Here is a 19,742-nt window from a genome sequence, read left to right on the forward strand (position 1 = left end):
CGACGGGATAGTAAATGAAACCAACACGGACAAGAGCATGTTCGTGTTCGTTCGCTTAACTTACGCACACTAACACTTAATCGACCACATATTATGTGTTCGTGTTCGTTTAATTAAAAAATGAACTTGTTCGTGTTCGTTTGTTTAAATTGTAAGAATATAAACGAACAAAATGACATAACTAAACAAAATAAACAAACATAAACGAACACAAATAAGCATAAACGAACATAAATGAACACACTTAAATGACGCATAAATAAACAGTTATAAAACCATGAAGCAGATGACTCAGATAATATATAATAATTTTCTATTAATATGTAACAGACATAAGCGAACACATAGAATGATAGAAACGAACATAAATAAACAAACGAAACATGTGTTCATAATCATTCGTATATTAAATAAACAAATATAAACTAACTTTCAATCAAACAATTACAAACAATTCACCAAACATTCAATTCATTTACATACCTACTAAAAGCTACAAAAGAATACAACAAAAGGAACCTCTTTTCACATAAAGGTTACCACTTACCAAAAGCATATTATTAATTTAAGTTAATAATAATTTGACCATTTCTAAACATGGTCAAACACTCAAACAACCAATATCATCTGTTACAATAATAATAATAATAATAATAATAATAATAATAATAATAATAATCAACAAACCAACCTTCCTCCATTAAAACAACATAATAATATAAGCTCACCAAAACCCGATCCGAAACCCATTACTCACAAAATATCTTCCTTGAAACTAACCTAATCTCAATCAATCTCCATTCCAAACCCTAGATCCATTCACAATCCATTGTCAATCAATCCGTCATGTATTATTATTATTATTATTAACGACGATGCCGTCACCGGCGATCGATCACTCGCACAACCAGCCGGCCGGACCGGTGACAATGGAGCACGTGTTAGCGGCGTTAGGCGAGACTAAGGAGGAGCGAGAGACTCGTATCCGGAGCCTGTTCAGTTTCTTCGACACGGCGAATGCAGGATACCTGGAGTCCGTACAGATCGAGGTAGGGTTATCGGCTTTGCAGATACCGTCAGAGTATAAGTACGCCAAGGAGTTGCTTAGGGTTTGTGATAAGGATAAGGATGGGAGGGTGGATTATGAGGAGTTTAGGAGGTATATGGATGATAAGGAGCTCGAGCTGTATCGGATATTTCAGGCGATCGATGTCGAACATAACGGATGCATTTTGCCTGAGGAGCTTTATGATGCTCTTGTTAAGGCAGGTATTATTGTACTTATACTTTGATCATGCATAATGTTTATAGTTTGTTAAAATGTGTGAGTTAAAACAGTGGTGAATTGTTGATGAGATTTTGTGCTGAAGATTATGTGATTTGACTCGCATAGTTTTAGAGTATGTATGTATGTATGTATGTATTATCATTATACTTTGATGATGCAGTTTATTAAAATGTGCGAATTAGGGTTGTGAATTGGACCATGTGTTTTTTTTTAATATCGAATGTAATGAATGAATTAGCGGTTGAAAATTGGATACATATTTCAAAACAGTGTTGAATTGTTGACAAGATTTTATGCTCAACTTTGATGAAGATTATGTGATTTTGACAATGATAGTATTGTAGCCTTATACAGTGTTACAGTGACTAATAATTAAAGAATTTCTGCATTTAAGTTTGTTTTTGGACCATGTGTTTTGGTTATTAGATTTCTGGTGTGCTACATGAGTACATGATGTTGACAGGTTCATTAGCAGGATACGAGTATAGCATCTTTTATGAAAAGATGAATTTAGAACCTTTTGGTTAGATCACTAAAGTTTATGTGACTTGTCTGGCATATTGTATAGAATGATAGTATTGTAGCTTTACACAGTGTTAGCTTTACACAGTGTCACAGTGATTTATATACTAACGAATTTGTGCATGAAGGTTTGTTCGTGGACCATTTTTATAATTTGATACACACTTTCTTTTTGTATGACTATAGTTTGAGATATTTTTATTAAATGTGTAAATTGGTGGCTGGAAGTTGAATATGTAGTTCATAACAATGGTGAATAGTTGATGAGATTTTATGCTCACTCTGATTCATAAAGTGAAGATTTTGTGATTGAACTGGCATATTGTTTACAATGATTTTACACTGTGATTCATATAGATCTGTGCACTAAAGTTTCTTGTTGGACGGTTGGACCATTGGACCATAGCCTGTGTTTTGGTTATTAGATTTTTGGTGTGCAACATGATGTTGACAGGTTCATTATCAGGATTTGAGTATGGCATCTTTTATGAAAAGATGAATTCTAGAACCTTTTGGTTAGATAACTAAAGTTATGTTGCCTTTTGCAAGATTTAACACAGGGAAATACATAGTTTTTGTTATCGAGCACTGTGAGCTACAACTTATCGGCATAGCCTGTAGGCTGTAGCTTGCTTATCAGATTTATGGTGTGCTTCATGATGTTGACACTTATTGGTAATTGTCATATAGCTTTTCCACGTTCACTATCAGGATTTGAATATGGTATCTTATATGAAAAGTTGAATTCTAGAGCATTTTGGTTAGATAACTAAAGTTATGCTGCCTTTTGCAAGATATCACACCATGAGATACATCTGTTTTTGTTTTTTTTTGGTGAACATTCTGAGGTGCTACTAACATTACGGGCAGGATCAAATTAACGCGGGCTGATTTATAGAATCACACTTTAAACCTTGTAACCATGTACGCTGTTAGATCATATAGGTCTGCCCACATTCTTTTATTATTCAAGTAAAGTTTTTATGGATTTTGATGTGTTGACAGAAGCATATGATAACTTCTATTTATTTTGTTCTTTAGTTAAACAAAGATTATCAATAGGTTTGATTGTGCATTGCTTGACTGGCCTTGATTCTATAAAGCAACAGGATTTTGTGCATAGTTGATATATTAAACACAATTTACAGCTGTGATAGTCAATCAGCTTAATCAACTCAAGGAGCCAGGTTGTATTTTAGACACCCACTGTCATGTTTGTAGATTTTATTTTTGATGCAAGAATGTACATCATTCTATTCTATTCTTTTCCGTGATGGTAAACTTCTTTAAGAAATGATCATCATGAAAGAATTGGATAACTTGATTGTGGAAATACTATCACTGTCTTTTTTACTGTAACAGTGTTTTTTAACGTTGAATTGTCTACATCTTATTAGCTCTGGCAGCTTTTAATTTGCAGGGATAGAACTAGACGATGACGAACTAGCTAGTTTTGTTGAACGTGTTGATAAAGATAACAATGGAATAATAACATTTGAAGAATGGAGAGATTTTCTTTTACTTTATCCACATGAAGCAACAATTGAAAACATCTACCAATATTGGGAACGTGTATCACTAGTAGATATAGGAGAACAAGCCGTAATTCCAGCTGGAATCAGCAAGCATGTTCACGCCACCAAATATCTAATTGCTGGTGGGGTGGCTGGGGCCGCTTCCCGAACTGCCACCGCCCCTCTTGACCGCCTTAAAGTGGCCCTACAGGTTCAAACCACCCATGCTTCAATCGGTGCCGCGGTTAAGAACATATGGAAAGATGGCGGGATTTTATCATTTTTTAGAGGCAATGGATTAAATGTTATTAAGGTTGCCCCAGAGAGTGCTATAAAGTTTTACACTTATGAAATATTAAAGGACATTATTGGTGGTGGAGATAAGGACGATATTGGAACTTTAGGGCGGCTTCTAGCAGGTGGTATAGCGGGTGCGGTGGCACAAACGGCTATTTATCCGATGGATTTAGTGAAAACTCGGTTACAGACTTATGTTTGTGAAGGTGGTAAGGTTCCTAGTTTGGGGAAACTTTCAAAGGATATATGGGTTCATGAGGGCCCACGAGCTTTTTATAAGGGGATCGTTCCTTCCCTTCTTGGTATTATTCCATATGCGGGAATTGACTTGGCTGTTTACGAGACCTTGAAAGAGATGTCAAAAACCTATATTTTGATTGATAGTGGTATGAATCTCCTCCTGACTATGCACATTATTATGAATATTAAAATTGATGCTCGTTTTTGTCTTGCAGAACCTGGCCCGCTAGCTCAATTGGGGTGTGGGACCATTTCAGGGGCACTTGGTGCCACCTGTGTATATCCTTTGCAAGTTGTCAGAACAAGGTAAACTGGAATAAATGATCCGTAATTGAAAAACCCCAACTGAAATAACCATGGTTTTATGTTTTGTAAAACCGATTTTCAGTCAGTTCCGGTTTTGCATGTAATTAAAACCAAAATAAGCGAACTGAAATAACTGAATCCAAATGAAAACCATTGGTTTAGTTTTATGTTTTCATAAAAACCAAAAATTTTCGGTTATGCATGTAATTAAAACCGAAAAAACAAACCGACCCGAATTAAGGGCCTGGCCCGTTTTATCTTGTACTAAGAATGACCTGTTTGTTATGCATGTTAGGATGCAAGCACATCGACATGGTGGTGCTAACGCGTACAATGGGATGAGCGACGTTTTCATGAAAACTTATCAAAACGAAGGGGTACGTGGTTTCTACAAAGGACTTTTTCCAAATCTATTAAAAGTTATTCCAGCTGCCAGCATTACATATATGGCTTATGAAGCAATGAAACAGACATTAGATCTTGAATGATAATGATGGTTATGATGATGATGAAAGTAGGATAATAAAGTAGATAATATGCCCATTATTGGAGATGGGTGTTAACTTCCCACCCGGAAAGAAGGGTATTTTTGTAAAGTGAACAAGTATCTTCAGGGGTATCGTGGAATTTTCCATGTGTATGTTCTGGGGTACTAGAGTATGTCCAAATTGAATACATTTAGGCTATTTGCCAATTCTTTGTTACAACAGATACATGGATGCAAGTGGCAACGGGTTGTTGTTAATCTTGCTTCAGATAATGAGATTGATGTCGTTTATGTTGGTGATCAATCGTGTGTGCAAAGGAAACCATACAGTTTTGTTCTCATTTCACTTATCCGTTGACAATAGATGTATCGTTATTAATAAATGATGTAGCCGGAAAGGGTCAAATGAAACAATAGGAATATTAAGTGGTCTGAAGGTTATGTACACCACCGCCACTGAACCATGTCTCATACAACTAACGAAAGTAATGCTAACTAATTACATGTTTTATATCACAAACGGATCAAATAAACATCGAATGATGTAAAGTGAAGGGGTAATAAAACGAACAGCCTCGGTCAAGGAAGCATGCTAAGTTGCAGAATATATGAGTTAACCTTTAATACTCAATCACAGATATCTAAGATCCGAGTCAGAATGCAGATAGAGTCATCTGTTATGGTTCAAACTTCAAAGTATACGATGGATAAAGAGGTAGATTAAGAGTTAGAGGAAGCCTATTCAAATCATCGATCCCCATTACAATTAACAATTCGTCTATTCAAATGAATAGGGTTACAAGTTATACTTTCAAGTTTCAACCCTCTTGCTTAAATACAGTTAAAACTAACCGCCTTTTACCATTTATCACATAAAAAAACATCCAACTACATAACCTTTTCTTTTCTATTAAGTTCATTTAGTTATTCAAAACAATTTTCAAATGACATCAAAGCATAACAGTTCGTTTATACTTTATACAAAACTAGTTTTTATCCCCCCGTATTACGGGGTTGTTTAATATTGTTTTTTTATAATATTTTTAATTATTTTTTGAATTTATATTTTTTTATTATATAAAAGCTAATAATATACTTATGGTTTGATGATAAATTGTTTTACAAATAAATGAGATGTTATAACCCGGTTTAAAAACTATATGGTTTTGATGAGACCTAAGGATCCGTTTATTTTTTTTACTATAAAATTGGTTTTTTAATTATAAATAATATTTATGAAAGTTAATAATATACTTATGGTTTAATGAGACCCAAGACCCGTTTATTTTTTTTACTATCAAATTATTTTTTTAATTTAAATAATATATATATCTTTTTTAAAATAAATAAGATATTAATTTTTATTATAACCTATTTTATAGGATTTTTACATCAATAATTTGGTGAGAATACTTTTTAATTTAATGAGATGTTATAACCCGTTTAAGGAATGTCTGGGTTTGGTAAGACCCATACCCATGAATTCGGGTCAAATGCATGAGAAGCCTCAATTTAAAAATCAAACAAATCTGGTGACGTCAAAAAAATGGGGAGCAACCACATCGCGACACATAGGATTTTTATGTCTTCGTTTATATATATTATAGATATGAAAAAAATAGTGGAATATTTATTAAAAAAACAAAGTTGCTGGGAAATTTCTCAACTCAGTAAAGTAAAAAACTTATACCAAAACCATTGAAAGACATTATCACTCAATATTGCTGTTACTATATTATGTAAATAAAACTAAATAGTAGTGAAAAAGCAAATTGCTAAATGAGCAAAAACATTCTGAAAAATAAGGAACCTTAAAAAACAAATGTTTATAGAAAACATAATATAATCAAACATGGAGATTCTTAAAGCAAAAGGTGGACGTGCCGGAGTGGTTATCGGGCATGACTAGAAATCATGTGGGCTTTGCCCGCGCAGGTTCGAATCCTGCCGTCCACGTTAAAAATAATATTTTTTAATTGAAGTTACTTGAAGGAAGGCGTGTTTCATGTTATGTCCAGTTTTGGGTACTAGAGTTTAAGAAAACAGGGTGTCTAGCACCCGAACCTTGATCAATCTAGCTAGCTGTCATTATATAAGCTCCGGGCGTTCACACAATGACTAGTCTTCCAAGTGCCAACAAACAACGTAATGAAGTGAATAGCAGTTTCGACTCTTTCAATTACATTGTATCATAGATGTCACACCAAAGAATATACCAGCAAACAAAGGTTTAGTAAGACTAAAACGTTAGACCAACGGATAATACATCAACGGTAGACGGCTAACGTACAGAGCATAATGATATATGCCTCTTTCTCTCTAGGATATGGTATTTATTTCTTAACCATTATACAGCAAGCTTAAGCCGTGTTCGGTTCATGAATTTACCAAGGTAAGAACCAATCGCAACCATTCATTAAACCAAGCATAGTATACTAGACGTTTGCACGCGAGCGGCGAGCATATCTAGTATTTGTACATTGACTAGGGTTAACACGCATGTGTAAACATGTTAGAACCACCCAATTAACATCCTAAACTAACCATGTGCTGTTAGTGTAAAATCATTGCAAGTCTGCAACACACCAAAAGGTTAAGTTTGTAAATAATTATATTAATCAAAATAAAGCATTTTAAAGCATCATGGTGTGTTCATAATTACAAAAAAAAAAAAGTGTGTTCACACACCCCCTCTACATATATCCAATTGTTAAACCATCACCAACCCTATTTAAATGAGAACACAATTTTTAAGAAAAATCTCTAAAAATGAGACTACATACATCTCTCAATGTAATTAAACCTAACACATAACGAGTTCCTGCTTCAACAACCACAACACGTCGTATCCCTGTAACAAAAAAACAACACAAGTTTTAACACGCGTGTTTTGAAACTTATTAAGTGATATCAAATATACAATACTTTATTTTCATTTTTCAGTCAACTATATAATATATATCTTTAATAAATTATATATCAATTCTGTTAACTTTTTTTACTGTGAAAAATCTTGAATTTTGGATTTATAAAGGTAAAAATAACTGAACCTGGATCTGAAAGAAGACCAATGACTGTATACAAGGAATCCAAGCGCGTGCATATCCCATACCAACTGCGTGTATTTGTATCTACAAGCTGTAGTGCCTAAAGACACGAAAATCGTATAATTATCAAACTACCCTTACCCTAAGTAAGTCGCTATTCTATTAAATTAGCCAAATAATAAAATATAAAACATCGATTTTTTAGTAATAATTATTATTTTATAATACATCATTTCAGGATTATGCAAATTAATAAAAAAAAGGTAGAGAAAATATAATATAGGTCTAGACTTACTTGAGATATTGTGGTCTGATCAAGTTGAACATGAGCATATGCATTATTCTTTGCTAATGAAAGGACATCACTGAAATGAAACAAAGATGTGGCAAATTGGTAAGTTTTGTAATATTCGTTGAAAATGAACCGAGTCAAACAGATTGAACGGGTCAAACATGTCGAGGGTCGTCCAAAATGTATTTAAAAGCTTACAATCTCCTAAATTGTTTAATAAAGAAAATAAGATTATTATACTTATTATTATAAATTTTGTAATCAAATTTAGTACACTGCTTTTACAGTTGCCTAAACTGTCTAATAAAAAAAAGAGCATTAGTACATAATTTTTGAATAAAACGAATTAAGAAGTCGTATGCACTAAGAACAAACTTTGGGAAACTTTCAAGCCGTTTGGCCCGTTCCCCTTTTAGATAAATTGTAAAAGTGACCCATTTGACTAGTGTTGACTTGTATTAGAAAAAAAACATATGATTAACACAAGTACACAACCCCGTTATTCTACCCACCCATTTTTCCATTTCAAGGCAAAAACGGTAAAAGTAAGTTGAGGATAAAAAGGTAAAAAAACACAACCTCCTGCAGAAGACATTAATAAGGGTCCTGTTATCATCAACAATGGGCACCGAACTTATATGCTCTGTAAGAAATCAAGATCCAGATTATGAAACTTCATGGGCTGGTTTTGGGCTCAAACCCGTTCAGTTTTTTCGGTTTTCAATATTCGCAATGGGTTCGGTTTCCGATTTTACCAGTTGGACTTATAAATTTTTGGGCTACAACATTTATTCTTTTCTTATAAACTTAAAATCGTTTTTTTTTTCGGTTTTACCATTTGGGATTGAAATTTTGGACCGGAAAAGTCCCAAAATAATAAATTGGACCTAAATTTTTTCTTGATCAATGATTTACTTGATTATTACACATTTGGATCTAAATTTTTTGGGCTACACAATTTGTTAATTTCTTACAAATTGTTTAAAATCGGCTTTTCGATTCGGCTAGGATTGGTTTTTTCGGTTTCTAGTTGATAGCAAAACCGAAACCGAACCGCAAAATCAGTTTTAAATATACATAAAACCAAACCGTTGTATTTTTCTTGGGTTCGGTTATTTCAGTTTTGCGCACACCCCATGATTAAATAATGTAAATCAAGAAATGAAAGAGGTTGATACATGATACGCACCATCTATTAATAGTCTATAAGCATCGCTAAGAAGACAATTAGGAGAAATTGTTTTTAATTCCCTTGCACCTCCAATCTCTCTAATCCAAGCACCAATTGGAACAACACCAATTGAATGTTGTAAAAGTGGCAAATAAGCAATACGGTGCTCAAAATGCCTGTGTATATCTATTTTTTTAAAAATGTATATCGATTTAGAACATATGATAAACAAAATTTCTAGCTTTTATAAAGAAAAAGAAACATTGCATAAAAAGTAACAAATTTGGTACATTCTATTTTTGGAATCCATCTATGTTTGTCCTAGCAAAAACCTATGTCAAATATCAAAAAGATATTGTTGTTCAAAAATATTGTAAAGTAAATTACTCTTCTTTGTGTCTTTTAACTATAGGTCAACTTGCAAGTTGTTTCGTTGAACTTATTAAATGATTACAAAAAACATATGTTATTTGAAGACTTACACATTAGGTCCTTTCCACCAACACAAGTTAGATTAGAATTTATGTTAAACTTTTTTTAAAATGACAATTTTACCCAACCCCTACAACTAAATGACGACATTTTTAATTTTCAGCATTCTTTTCTTTATTTCACTCTCTTTTATTTCAAAAGTTTTCAGAACAAAAAATTAAAAGAATTCTGAAAATTACAAATTTTGCCCTTTAGTTGTACGGGTAAAATTGTAAATTAAAAAAATAATTTAACAGAAAATTTAACGTCACTTAGTGGAAAGGACCTAATGTGTTACAACTTTTCAAATATAGGATTTGTTTTTTGAAGTTAAAGGACGCAACTTACAAACTAACCTGTAGTTAAAGGGCACAAAGTGTAATTTACTCAAAACTCTATTAAAGCTAATCTTTTTTTTTAAATAAACTTTGAATCAAATATTTTAAAATTTAATGTATTAATGGGCGGAAAAAAAGATGGGTACCTGAAATAGAAATCGAACCAAAGCTGATTACTTTTTTATGCGGTTAGGTTTGTTATAAACAAAAGACAGAATTACAAATTTTGTCCTTTAAAAAAAGCCAAATTACGGTTCGTGTCCTTTTCTTAGTTTCTTTGCAGGCGGTATCCTTTAAATATTTTTTTCCTACACGTTATGTCCTTTACGCTAACTGGGTTAGAAAAACTCTGTTAAATCCCATCACGTGAGAAGCATGTGAGGGTAGTTTTGTCTTTTCGTCTGTACTTGCAAAATGATAACACCTTCTCCTCCTTTCTCTCTTCTTTCTCTCTCTAAGCCACCACCATTTTTGTCTCTCTTTCTCTCTTCATTAATATCCGCTTCAACAATAAACACCCCCTTAGATTCCTGCATATTCCGGCGAGACCATTTCAGATCTGGTCATAATAATCATTAAAGTGATCAATTCCGACAACACCGTCACCTCGTTTCTTCTACGCAAGCGCCATGTGTGACCCAACAAACCCGTCGGCGCCGGTGATTAAGTACTTGTTAAGGAAAGTACTTGTTACCGGAATATTCCGGCGAGACCTTCATAACTTATGCATATCATCAAACAAGAACCACATGAATATGAAATGACTATTTTGCCCTAAATTTAACAAAACCCCATAGCCAAGAAAACCAGAAATTGTGAAAAATGACAGTTATAACCTCCAATCTGAGATTGAATCTGATAAGCTTATGCACATATTCAATCACATCTTTCCTCTTCTCTTCGGAATCCAAAGTCAGGTATATACAATTCAACACCTCCCGGGCCAAGTCTTCCGCCAACCCCCACGTCTCCACCCGAATCGTATTCGGATCTGGGTTAGACAACGGCCCAGCAAACGACAGCATAAATTGACGGCAGCAACTGATCTTCCATTGTTGGTGAAATTGAGAAGTGGGTTTTGCAATTGAGGTGTTGAATTGAAGGAAAGTGGGTTCAATTTTGGGAATTGGTAAGATCGAAATTAGGGTTTTGGAGCGTACATGAGGGAAGAATAAGGTGGGGTTGAGATTATATAGGGAGAATATACGCGTGAACGGGTTTCCAGCTCGAAGACAGAGGGAATCGGAGATGGAGCGGTGGCTGGTGGCGGAGCTATGGTGGCGGTGGTGACGGTGTTTGAGGAGTGGTTATGGTGATGGTGTGGTAGAACATAGAGAGAGAAGTGAGATGAAGCAGCTGGCGGCGATTGGGCGGAGGGCGGTGGTCCAGTGGCGGAAGAGGAGGAAGTGGGCGGAGGAGTAGATGGTTAAGAAGATGGAGAAGAAGAGTGGGAGGTATGGTGATGAAATTGGGATGGTGGGATCCATTGGTGAAACCCTAGATTGTTAATTGATGAATCCAAAGTGTGTGTGTTAATAGATACAGAAACAGAAGCAGTGACGGAGATTTAACTGACTTTTTCTAATTAAGATCTGCAAAATGAAGAAGAAGAAGAAGAAGAAGAAGAAGAAGAAGAAGTTGCAGGGTAGGCAAAAAGACCAATATGCCCTCACATGCACCTCATGTGAGGGGATTTAACTGACTTTTTCTAACCCAGTTAGCGTAAAGGACAAAACTTGTAGAAAAAAAAAGTTTAAAGTACACCGCCTGCAAGGAAACTAAAAAAAGGACACGAACCGTAATTCGTCTTATTTTAAAGGACAAAATTTGTAATTCTGTCTAAACAAAAAGCTAAGTAAAGAAAGAAACATACGCTCTAAGAGTCCACTAAGGCATATAACATGAAGCAACATTGGACAAGTGGAACCTTCCGGGACATATAGAACAGGAATTGAAGATATGTGATTTTCCAAGATTCTAACCGCAACATTATTGAGGGAATCATCAGGATGAATCTGTGTTCAAGAAAACAAATGGAAGTTATAAGAAAAATCAATAGCATACGAAAATATTAATGGAAAAGTTGTAGAACTATAAGTTGGGTTAGGATGTTTAAGATGGGTTTGGCTCCTTTTTCTTAGCAAGCTGATATCTTGAGCTCAAGGTCAGCCATCAAAAGCTCTGAGCAAACTCGTTCTTTTTATTTTTTAATTTGCATTTCTTACACGTATTTGTATATACAAAAACAACAAATAAAACTATTATGTTTCAACATACACATTATGTCGAATTTATAACTAATATATATTAAATTTAGGTTATAATTTATATATTAAAATTTGGGCTTTTATTTAAACAAGCCAAACGAGCGAGCTTGGCTCTTTTACAAACCGAGCCATTGTTGAGTGAGATTTTAACAGCCTGAGGGGAGGGTTTGATCCAATACAAACCGAGCTCGGCTCTATTTGACATAACTCTTTTATAAATAGCTAGTGCGTTAATTATGATAGCAAAAACAATAACATCAAACATCCAAAAATTTGAATAAAAAAAGTTTAGCACGTTGCATGCACTAAAAATAAATTATTTGACCCGTTTGAGATAAAATACAACCCAATTTGACCCGTATTATGAAACATGTTGCTTACTTGGATCAAAGGTCTCCTTTGAAGTTGAAGCTTCCCTTCTTTCCATGCAGATATTGTAGCAAACAGGTTCACATTATTAGTTGCCATTGCACGGTTCCTATGCAACTGCAAGATTAATTATTTTCAGAGCATTTCATAAAAATCCTTCTGAAATTTCAATTTTTCATGATATCATATTTACACATTTCATAGCAATTATAATAATTGCAATCAAATAATAATATGGTAAAAAATCAAACTTTCTGCAAGATTAATTATATTATACCTCGATCAGAAACATAATGAAATCAGATGCAGTTAACATCCCTGAAATCTGTAAATTGGCTGCATTCCAAAGGGGGGTAACAGCAAGTCCCTAAAATAAGCAAATAATCAGAATTTTTGTTCAATTATATTCCAAGAAATAAGGCATATATACAACTTAGTAGAATAAGCAACCCCTCTGATTTTTTTTAATAATAGAAAGTGTTTAAAAACTATATTAAAAAACAATAATCTAAATAACACTCTCAAACAAAAAAAAATGTAATCAAGAGTCAAGACATACCTCTTCATGCATAACAAGAAACGCCTCTTCTACTGTCATACTGTCATCTAATGCAAACACCTAGTTTCCAAAGACAATTTTACAAATATTAATTTAATATATTACTTAAAAAGGCTTATAATGAAAACAAAAGAGGTGGCAAGAGGCTGAGATTTAAACGTTTTGTAGTTTTGGTCAAAACGGATCGGGTCGGATTGACCCGCTGACACCTTTTATCCATTTTGTAAATAATTAATGCTTTCAATATGATTGCAAAAAGGATATCATTAGAGTAATGATCTAAATCTTTGAATATAAATACTCTTTGACTTTCAGTTTGACCCATTCACCTTTTAATCAAAATTTTTATCTGACCCGTTTGAAATATACACAACTCAAATCAGCCCATCTATAACTAAACGGGTTGAGGCCACCATTAGCGGAAAAAAGTATTAAGAAAACGAATTCAAACCTTCCCTGATTCGGGAATCAAGTCATATGCTTTATAAGATAATAAATGCTTAAATAAACGACGTGTAGTAGTCCCTATGTCATCACCCGTTATTTCCACCTCTTCATTCGGATCACTGCCTGACGTTGAAGCCTAAAAACATAATATTCTTACATTATTATCATCGCAAATAATACAAGAAAATTATATGTGGATACTTACAACATTAGCATGATTTCTATGATTAAAGCCATCAATAGGCATGACCGATAGACCATCGTTTACAGGAGGAAACATTTGAGGTAAAAGCTCGGGTTGTTGCACAACAACGACATTATTAACACCATATTCATCTTCAACAACCGGTTGCATCTCGTCAATCCGCCACACACCATCAACCAAGAATTTGAACTTCATTCACCATTTGCAGCCCAAAAAAACCCAACAATAATTAGAATCTACCACTAAATAAAGTGAGTATTGTAACTCGCTAATAACCTCACTATACTTCACAATTTACAAACAATTCTTATTGTATAATAAACAAATGTATCCAGTAAAAACACATTCATAGCAAGCTACTGGTAGGGTTTAGGGAGGGTAATATTCGTATAATATAAAGTATGAACTGGTAATTAAAAACAACAAAACAAAAGGTACTAATAATACTAAAATAATAGCAGTAAACTACTAATAACACAAATTGGTGAGAAAATAATAACAGATTTTAATGAGCAACGAGGCATGAATAAGGTAGCGTAAATCCCCTTAAAAGTACGAATATGCTCGCTGAAAAATTCTATACACCAAGACCACGCTAATGCAAAACAGTCTATATTGAATATCATCACCAAAATAACAACAAAACAAAAGCCACAAAAAATAATAGCTGTAAACTGCTAACAACACAAAATAGTGAGAAAACTCTAGCAGTAAAAGATAAAATAATAGCAGACATACACAAATCCCCTTGAAAGTACCTATACGCTCCCCTAACAAATCATCTAAGGGGTCGTTTGGCAATCTTGCGTTGAATCAATAAGAGGTCTAATTGCTTAAGAAGTAGCCTCTGAATCATTCAACATGTCTCCAAAACTTAATCATTAAGAGGATCCGTGAGCCGCTAAGAGATGTAACTAAACACACTCTACCTCTGACTGATTCAGAGATAGCCACTTAATGGAATCGTTAAGAAGCTATCAAACAATCCCTAAACACCAAGACCGCTCTAACACAAAACAATCCATACGAAATATCATCATCAAAAATGCAACAAAACAAAACGCCCCACCGCATCGAAAACCGCAACAAAGCAAAAGTTACGAAAAAATTCAGCAAAAAATATCAGAGTGACATGAATAAAGCAGCACAAATCCCCTTAAATTAAAAGTACAATTCACAAAAAAAAAAAAAAAAAAAGACTTTTAGTTAAAATATAATTACCTTGTGCACACCAGGGGGTAGATCACAGATAGTCATAAAAGTAGTTGCAGAGCCCTCAACACAAACCATCTGATGATACTTGATCCACCTAAATAATTGCATTATATAAGTATAGTCAAAGTCAAAATCAAAAGGTCAAAATCAATTAATTGAACTCCAACAAGTGCAATTAAGAAACAACATACGCAGTAAAATCACCGCACAAGAAGACTTGATTGCCGCCATGAGACCAAACGAAGTGGGTATGAACCATAATTTTTTATTTGGGTTTTCGAAAGAAAGATTTGCAAAAACAAACAGAGATAAAAATCAAATCTTGCCGGCGATAATTATGCAGAAGCAGATATTAAATCGGAGCATAATATAATTAAATTAAATTAAGAAAGAAAGAAAAATATTTGGGGGAATTAGAATTAGCCAATTAGGAAACAGAATCTCGTCCTCGATTTCTCAGAGCTGTAAAACAGCCCAGGAGGAACAAACTTATTATATTTTTTTGGACAGAATTACAATCCTTTAAAAAAAGCCAATTTAAGGTTCGTGTCCTTTGTTAAGTTTCTTTGCAGGCGGTGTACTTTAAACATTTTTTTCCTACACGTTATGTCCTTTACGCTAACTGGGTTAGAAAAACTCAGTTAAATACCCTCACGTGAGGCGCATGTGAGGGCATATTGGTCTTTTCAAAACAAATTCATATAATCATATTAATAATAATAGCAATTAAACAAATTGCACAAATAACATAATTAATCTTAATCTTAGAACAAAAATCCAAAATCCCTTTGAATTAATCAACGCATACTTACAATAACCAGATTATTATCATTAATTCATTATCACCATCTCGGCATTCCACTCTGTTCTTCAAATATCAAATTCCGGCTTCTTCTCGATGCAATTCGACCGAAAATCAAACTCGATAAGCTCCGGCTGCTACAGTTCGCCAGATCTAATTGAAGACAACCATAGTCCGGCTGCCATTACCATCCACCGGAATACTGCTACTCCTCCACCACCGTCCAGCTGTCATCGGAAACCTTGCACGATGCTTTTCGCATATATGAAATTTATTGAGGTCAGAGTTTAACCGTCCGGTCCTCACCATCGACGTCACAATTGATTTTCCGGCCACCGTTACCATGGCGACCCACGCGCAGCCTCCACCACCACGTTGAGGTTAGAATTATGCCTAGGGTTCGATTTTTGGCTTCAATGGTTTTAATATCGATCGATCCATGAATCAAGCTTACCCCTAATTAGGGCTAATTTAGGAACTAGGGCGAGAGTTTGACGATTTGTGTTCGCTGTGGCCGTCGGTGGATGTCGTAGACGGTAGATGCAGTGGTTGTAAAGGGTTTTTTAGAAAGATATATAGAGTTTTAATGGGTTTTTAGCTGCAGTGGAGGTGAGATACGGTGGCGTCGTTGGAGCTGGGAGACGGTGGCGGCAGTTGAGTGGGGAAGACGGTGACGAAAGGTTGGAGACAGTGGGTTATATCTTGAAATATTTAAATTACATTTGATTTTGACATATTAAAGATGATTTTAGGGTTTTGATTGAGATATGCAAAATGAAGAAGAAGAAGAAGAAGAAGAAGTTGCAGGGTAGACGAAAAGACCAATATGCCCTCACATGCGTTTCACGTGAGGGTATTTAACTGAGTTTTTCTAACCCAGTTAGCGTAAAGGACATAACGTGTAGGAAAAAAATGTTTAAAGTACACCGCCTGCAAAGAAACTTAACAAAGGACACGAACCGTAAATTGACTTTTTTTAAAGGACAAAATTTGTAATTCTATATTTTAATGAGGGTATATTTTAAACGAACTATATATTTTATATTCATTTTTTTGTTATAATAATAATAATTTGGGTTACTATATTTTAATAATCTCGAGTAAAGTTATTGACATATAATAATTTTAATTGAGTTTATCGTCGGTTTTAAATTTAAGAAAACTAGTTGTCGGTGGCCTCCTGTTAAAAAAAAAAATTATCGGTATTAACCTTTTTTCATAATTCAAATTTATTTTTGTAGGGCTTTTGATTAGAAATGATGATACCACTTAAGCTTGAACAGTGCTACAAACGACCTAATTTTTGTTATTGGAAGTTCAAACACCTGATTTAAAGCACTAATCAAACCGTTTGGAGAATCGTTACGAGCTAAGTTTTAAATCTATCGATTCGTATCATCCTTCTGATTAAATGCCCTAAAAATCAATTTGAAATTCATAAAAAAGTTAACATCGTTAAGTTGTTTTTAGCGGGGGGCCATTGAGAGAAAATTTTTTAAAATTTGAAAACACCGATGGCGATAAACTCAGTTAAGATTATTTTCGGCCAGTGGCCTTTAGTTGGGATAATTAAAAACCAATAAGCATAACAACTTTGAGGTTTCTTTATTATTATTATTAAATTGTTTATAATGGTAATGAGTTTGTAAGAGTGTAAAGAAGATAGTTTACTAGATATGAGATTGGGTCGTGAAAAGTTTGAATTGAATTGAGTATGAATGAGCTCGTGTTGAAGCTTATTTAATAAATGGTTCCGGACTTAATTATAGTTCGTTTAATAGGTTTATATATCGGCTTTCGTTCACACAAAGTCTTCAACTATGATAATTGTACATTGTGTTATGTGATTACTAAATAACTCTTATTATATATCATAATAAATAAATGAGTGTATATTTTGTTATGAGAGCAGCTTGAGCTTATAAATTACTTGCAATTTGTGGGTGGGTTTTAGATATAAGACTTGAAAGAAGTTTAACTTAAACCTTGTTAATTTAAGCTACCCGAGCTTGAATATAATTGGGGTTTGGCTTGTTTATACGTCTACAATTATTTAAAGCTATTATATCAAACAAATTTAACTTCATAAAAACAAACTACTATTGTTTAAAGAAATAGTAATCATTTGAAGACAACAAAACCAAAATTAAACGAATAATACATGTACATGCCATGCCGTATGAGTATATATTTATTTTGATTTTTTTTCTTGAGAAATTGGGAATCTAACAAATTTGATCCCTTGTTAATGCATTTGGTCCGCATTAACCATGAGTTAATGTAAAAGAAGTATTTTATCATTATTAAAAAAAATTTAAATATTACATGATAAAAATTACCTTCACTTTCTCTTTTATGAACCTCAAATATTCAAATTACACTATAAAGCTGCTAAAACCGAGGAACTCTTTTTAACTAACTTTTGATATAGATATCTTGGATACGTAAGTTGAATAGAGGAGAAACATCGAGGGTCAAATCTAGATGCGGAGTGGCACAACGTATTCGGTGTTGAGACATGCCGGAGGATCATAACAAAAGTGAGCGGACGCTACTTGAGATTGACTGGTAAAAAACTCAATTTAAGTACAAACGAGATTAAGCCAAAGCTATAATTAGTGGCGGATCCAGAAGAGTCGGGGCACCCAAAACATTAATCGCAACCTAAAACAATAAAGCTAATGCACTAACTAAAACAAAGGAATGGAAAAAAAAGAACTCGATATGCTAACCACTTAGGCTCACATGACAACTAGAACACTCGGTGGGGAATTGGAGATCATTGATATGACAAAAATGTCTAACTCAGATCTATTGATGTTAACTTAGCATTACTAAACAACAACTCTTTTAGGGGGGTGTTTGGGTGAGCTTCTAAAACTTGCTTGTTTGTTTATATGTTTGTTGAAAAGCAAAAGGTGCCCCTCTAAAAGCTTTAAAATGGAGCTTTTCAAAAGTGACTTTTGTTTTTCGAAAAACAAATAAGCAAATAAACAAATCTAAAAGCCCACCTAAATACCCTCTTAGGCTGAGGGGTGTGGAGCGCGAGAAAGGGCGCGTGAGGCCAGCCGCTCGCGCCCCGGGGCGCGAGCACCACACCACCGAGGCGCGAGAGGGGCGCGAGCGCGGAAAAAGAGGCAGGCGCAAGAGGGGTAGCGCTCGTGAACGGCATGGGAATGCGTAAATAGAGTCGTTGGGCTCTTTGTTTATTAAAAAAAAAAAAATTTAAATAAAATAATAATAATAATAATAATAATAATGAAAACACTTACGAGATAGATAAAGGAAGGAAGAATTGAATAGTTATGTGATGTGGATCCTACACTTATTGTTGTTATTCTTCTTCTTCTCCACTGTGTGTTGTTTGTTCAGTTTTGTTCGTTATATGCAACAAACAGAGTAATAATAATAATATTGTGTAAGAATTAGGGTTTTGAGGTTAGAAATAGAAGTAGAAGATGACAGACAGACAAATTCCGAACTGTTTTTCGCTGTAACTTTAGAGAGAGAGAGAGAGTGTTGGCCTTGCGGACGTCAAAGTAGAATTGTATCCTGAAGAGGTATGTACCCGCCTCAACACCGAGCAAGGCGGGTCAACCCACAAGATAAAGACATTATGAAGACACAAAGCCAAAACCTATGCGCATGGCGCATACAAAACATCCTCAGGCATCATATGCCCAGGCACACATATGCTCGCGCATCACATATGCGCGCGGCGCATCAGCGCGCGGCGCATATCACATGCTCGTGCATATCACACCTGCCCAGACACACATGCTCGCGCATCACATATGCGCGCAGCGCATCAGCGCGCGGCGCATATCACGTGCTCGTGCATATCACATCTGCGCATGAAATATCTGCGCGTGAGAATAAAGAGAAGACCTCGCGCATCCTCAGGA

At 34.6% G+C, this 19,742-nt stretch overlaps 2 protein-coding genes and 1 non-coding gene across 4 annotated transcripts; 2 read left to right on the top strand and 1 right to left on the bottom strand.

Annotated features, from left to right (window-relative positions):
• Positions 1–719: 719 nt before the first annotated feature.
• LOC143584401 (calcium-dependent mitochondrial ATP-magnesium/phosphate carrier protein 2-like) lies at positions 720–4,958 on the top strand. Its single transcript, XM_077066471.1, has 4 exons — positions 720–1,269; positions 3,231–4,007; positions 4,077–4,167; positions 4,463–4,958. The coding sequence occupies exons 1-4, from the start codon at positions 876–878 to the stop codon at positions 4,653–4,655; spliced, it is 1,455 nt and encodes a 484-aa protein (XP_076922586.1). The 5' UTR covers positions 720–875; the 3' UTR covers positions 4,656–4,958.
• A 1,570-nt stretch (positions 4,959–6,528) lies between these two features.
• TRNAS-AGA (transfer RNA serine (anticodon AGA)) lies at positions 6,529–6,610 on the top strand. The gene has a single exon. It is a non-coding gene; the product is annotated as a tRNA-Ser (tRNA).
• A 683-nt stretch (positions 6,611–7,293) lies between these two features.
• On the bottom strand, positions 7,294–15,503 carry LOC143584406 (sucrose nonfermenting 4-like protein). Of its 2 annotated transcripts, XM_077066476.1 has the most exons (13): positions 15,227–15,503; positions 15,042–15,129; positions 13,821–14,009; positions 13,620–13,751; positions 13,169–13,228; positions 12,887–12,976; positions 12,622–12,726; positions 11,847–11,988; positions 9,183–9,350; positions 8,573–8,636; positions 7,997–8,066; positions 7,705–7,801; positions 7,296–7,505 (listed from the first exon to the last, which is right to left on the bottom strand). In XM_077066476.1, the coding sequence occupies exons 1-13, from the start codon at positions 15,292–15,294 to the stop codon at positions 7,405–7,407; spliced, it is 1,374 nt and encodes a 457-aa protein (XP_076922591.1). In that variant the 5' UTR covers positions 15,295–15,503; the 3' UTR covers positions 7,296–7,404. The 2 variants fall into 2 exon arrangements, with proteins under 2 accessions (XP_076922592.1, XP_076922591.1); XM_077066477.1 differs by lacking the exon at positions 9,183–9,350 and having other exon boundaries at positions 7,294–7,505.
• Between the last annotated feature and the right edge of the window lie 4,239 nt (positions 15,504–19,742).

Source organism: Bidens hawaiensis, unplaced genomic scaffold (assembly GCF_021521415.1).
Source record: "Bidens hawaiensis isolate Kalapana, Puna unplaced genomic scaffold, B.hawaiensis_p1.1 tig00033114_1, whole genome shotgun sequence".
In the NCBI taxonomy this organism is placed as follows: domain Eukaryota; kingdom Viridiplantae; phylum Streptophyta; class Magnoliopsida; order Asterales; family Asteraceae; genus Bidens; species Bidens hawaiensis.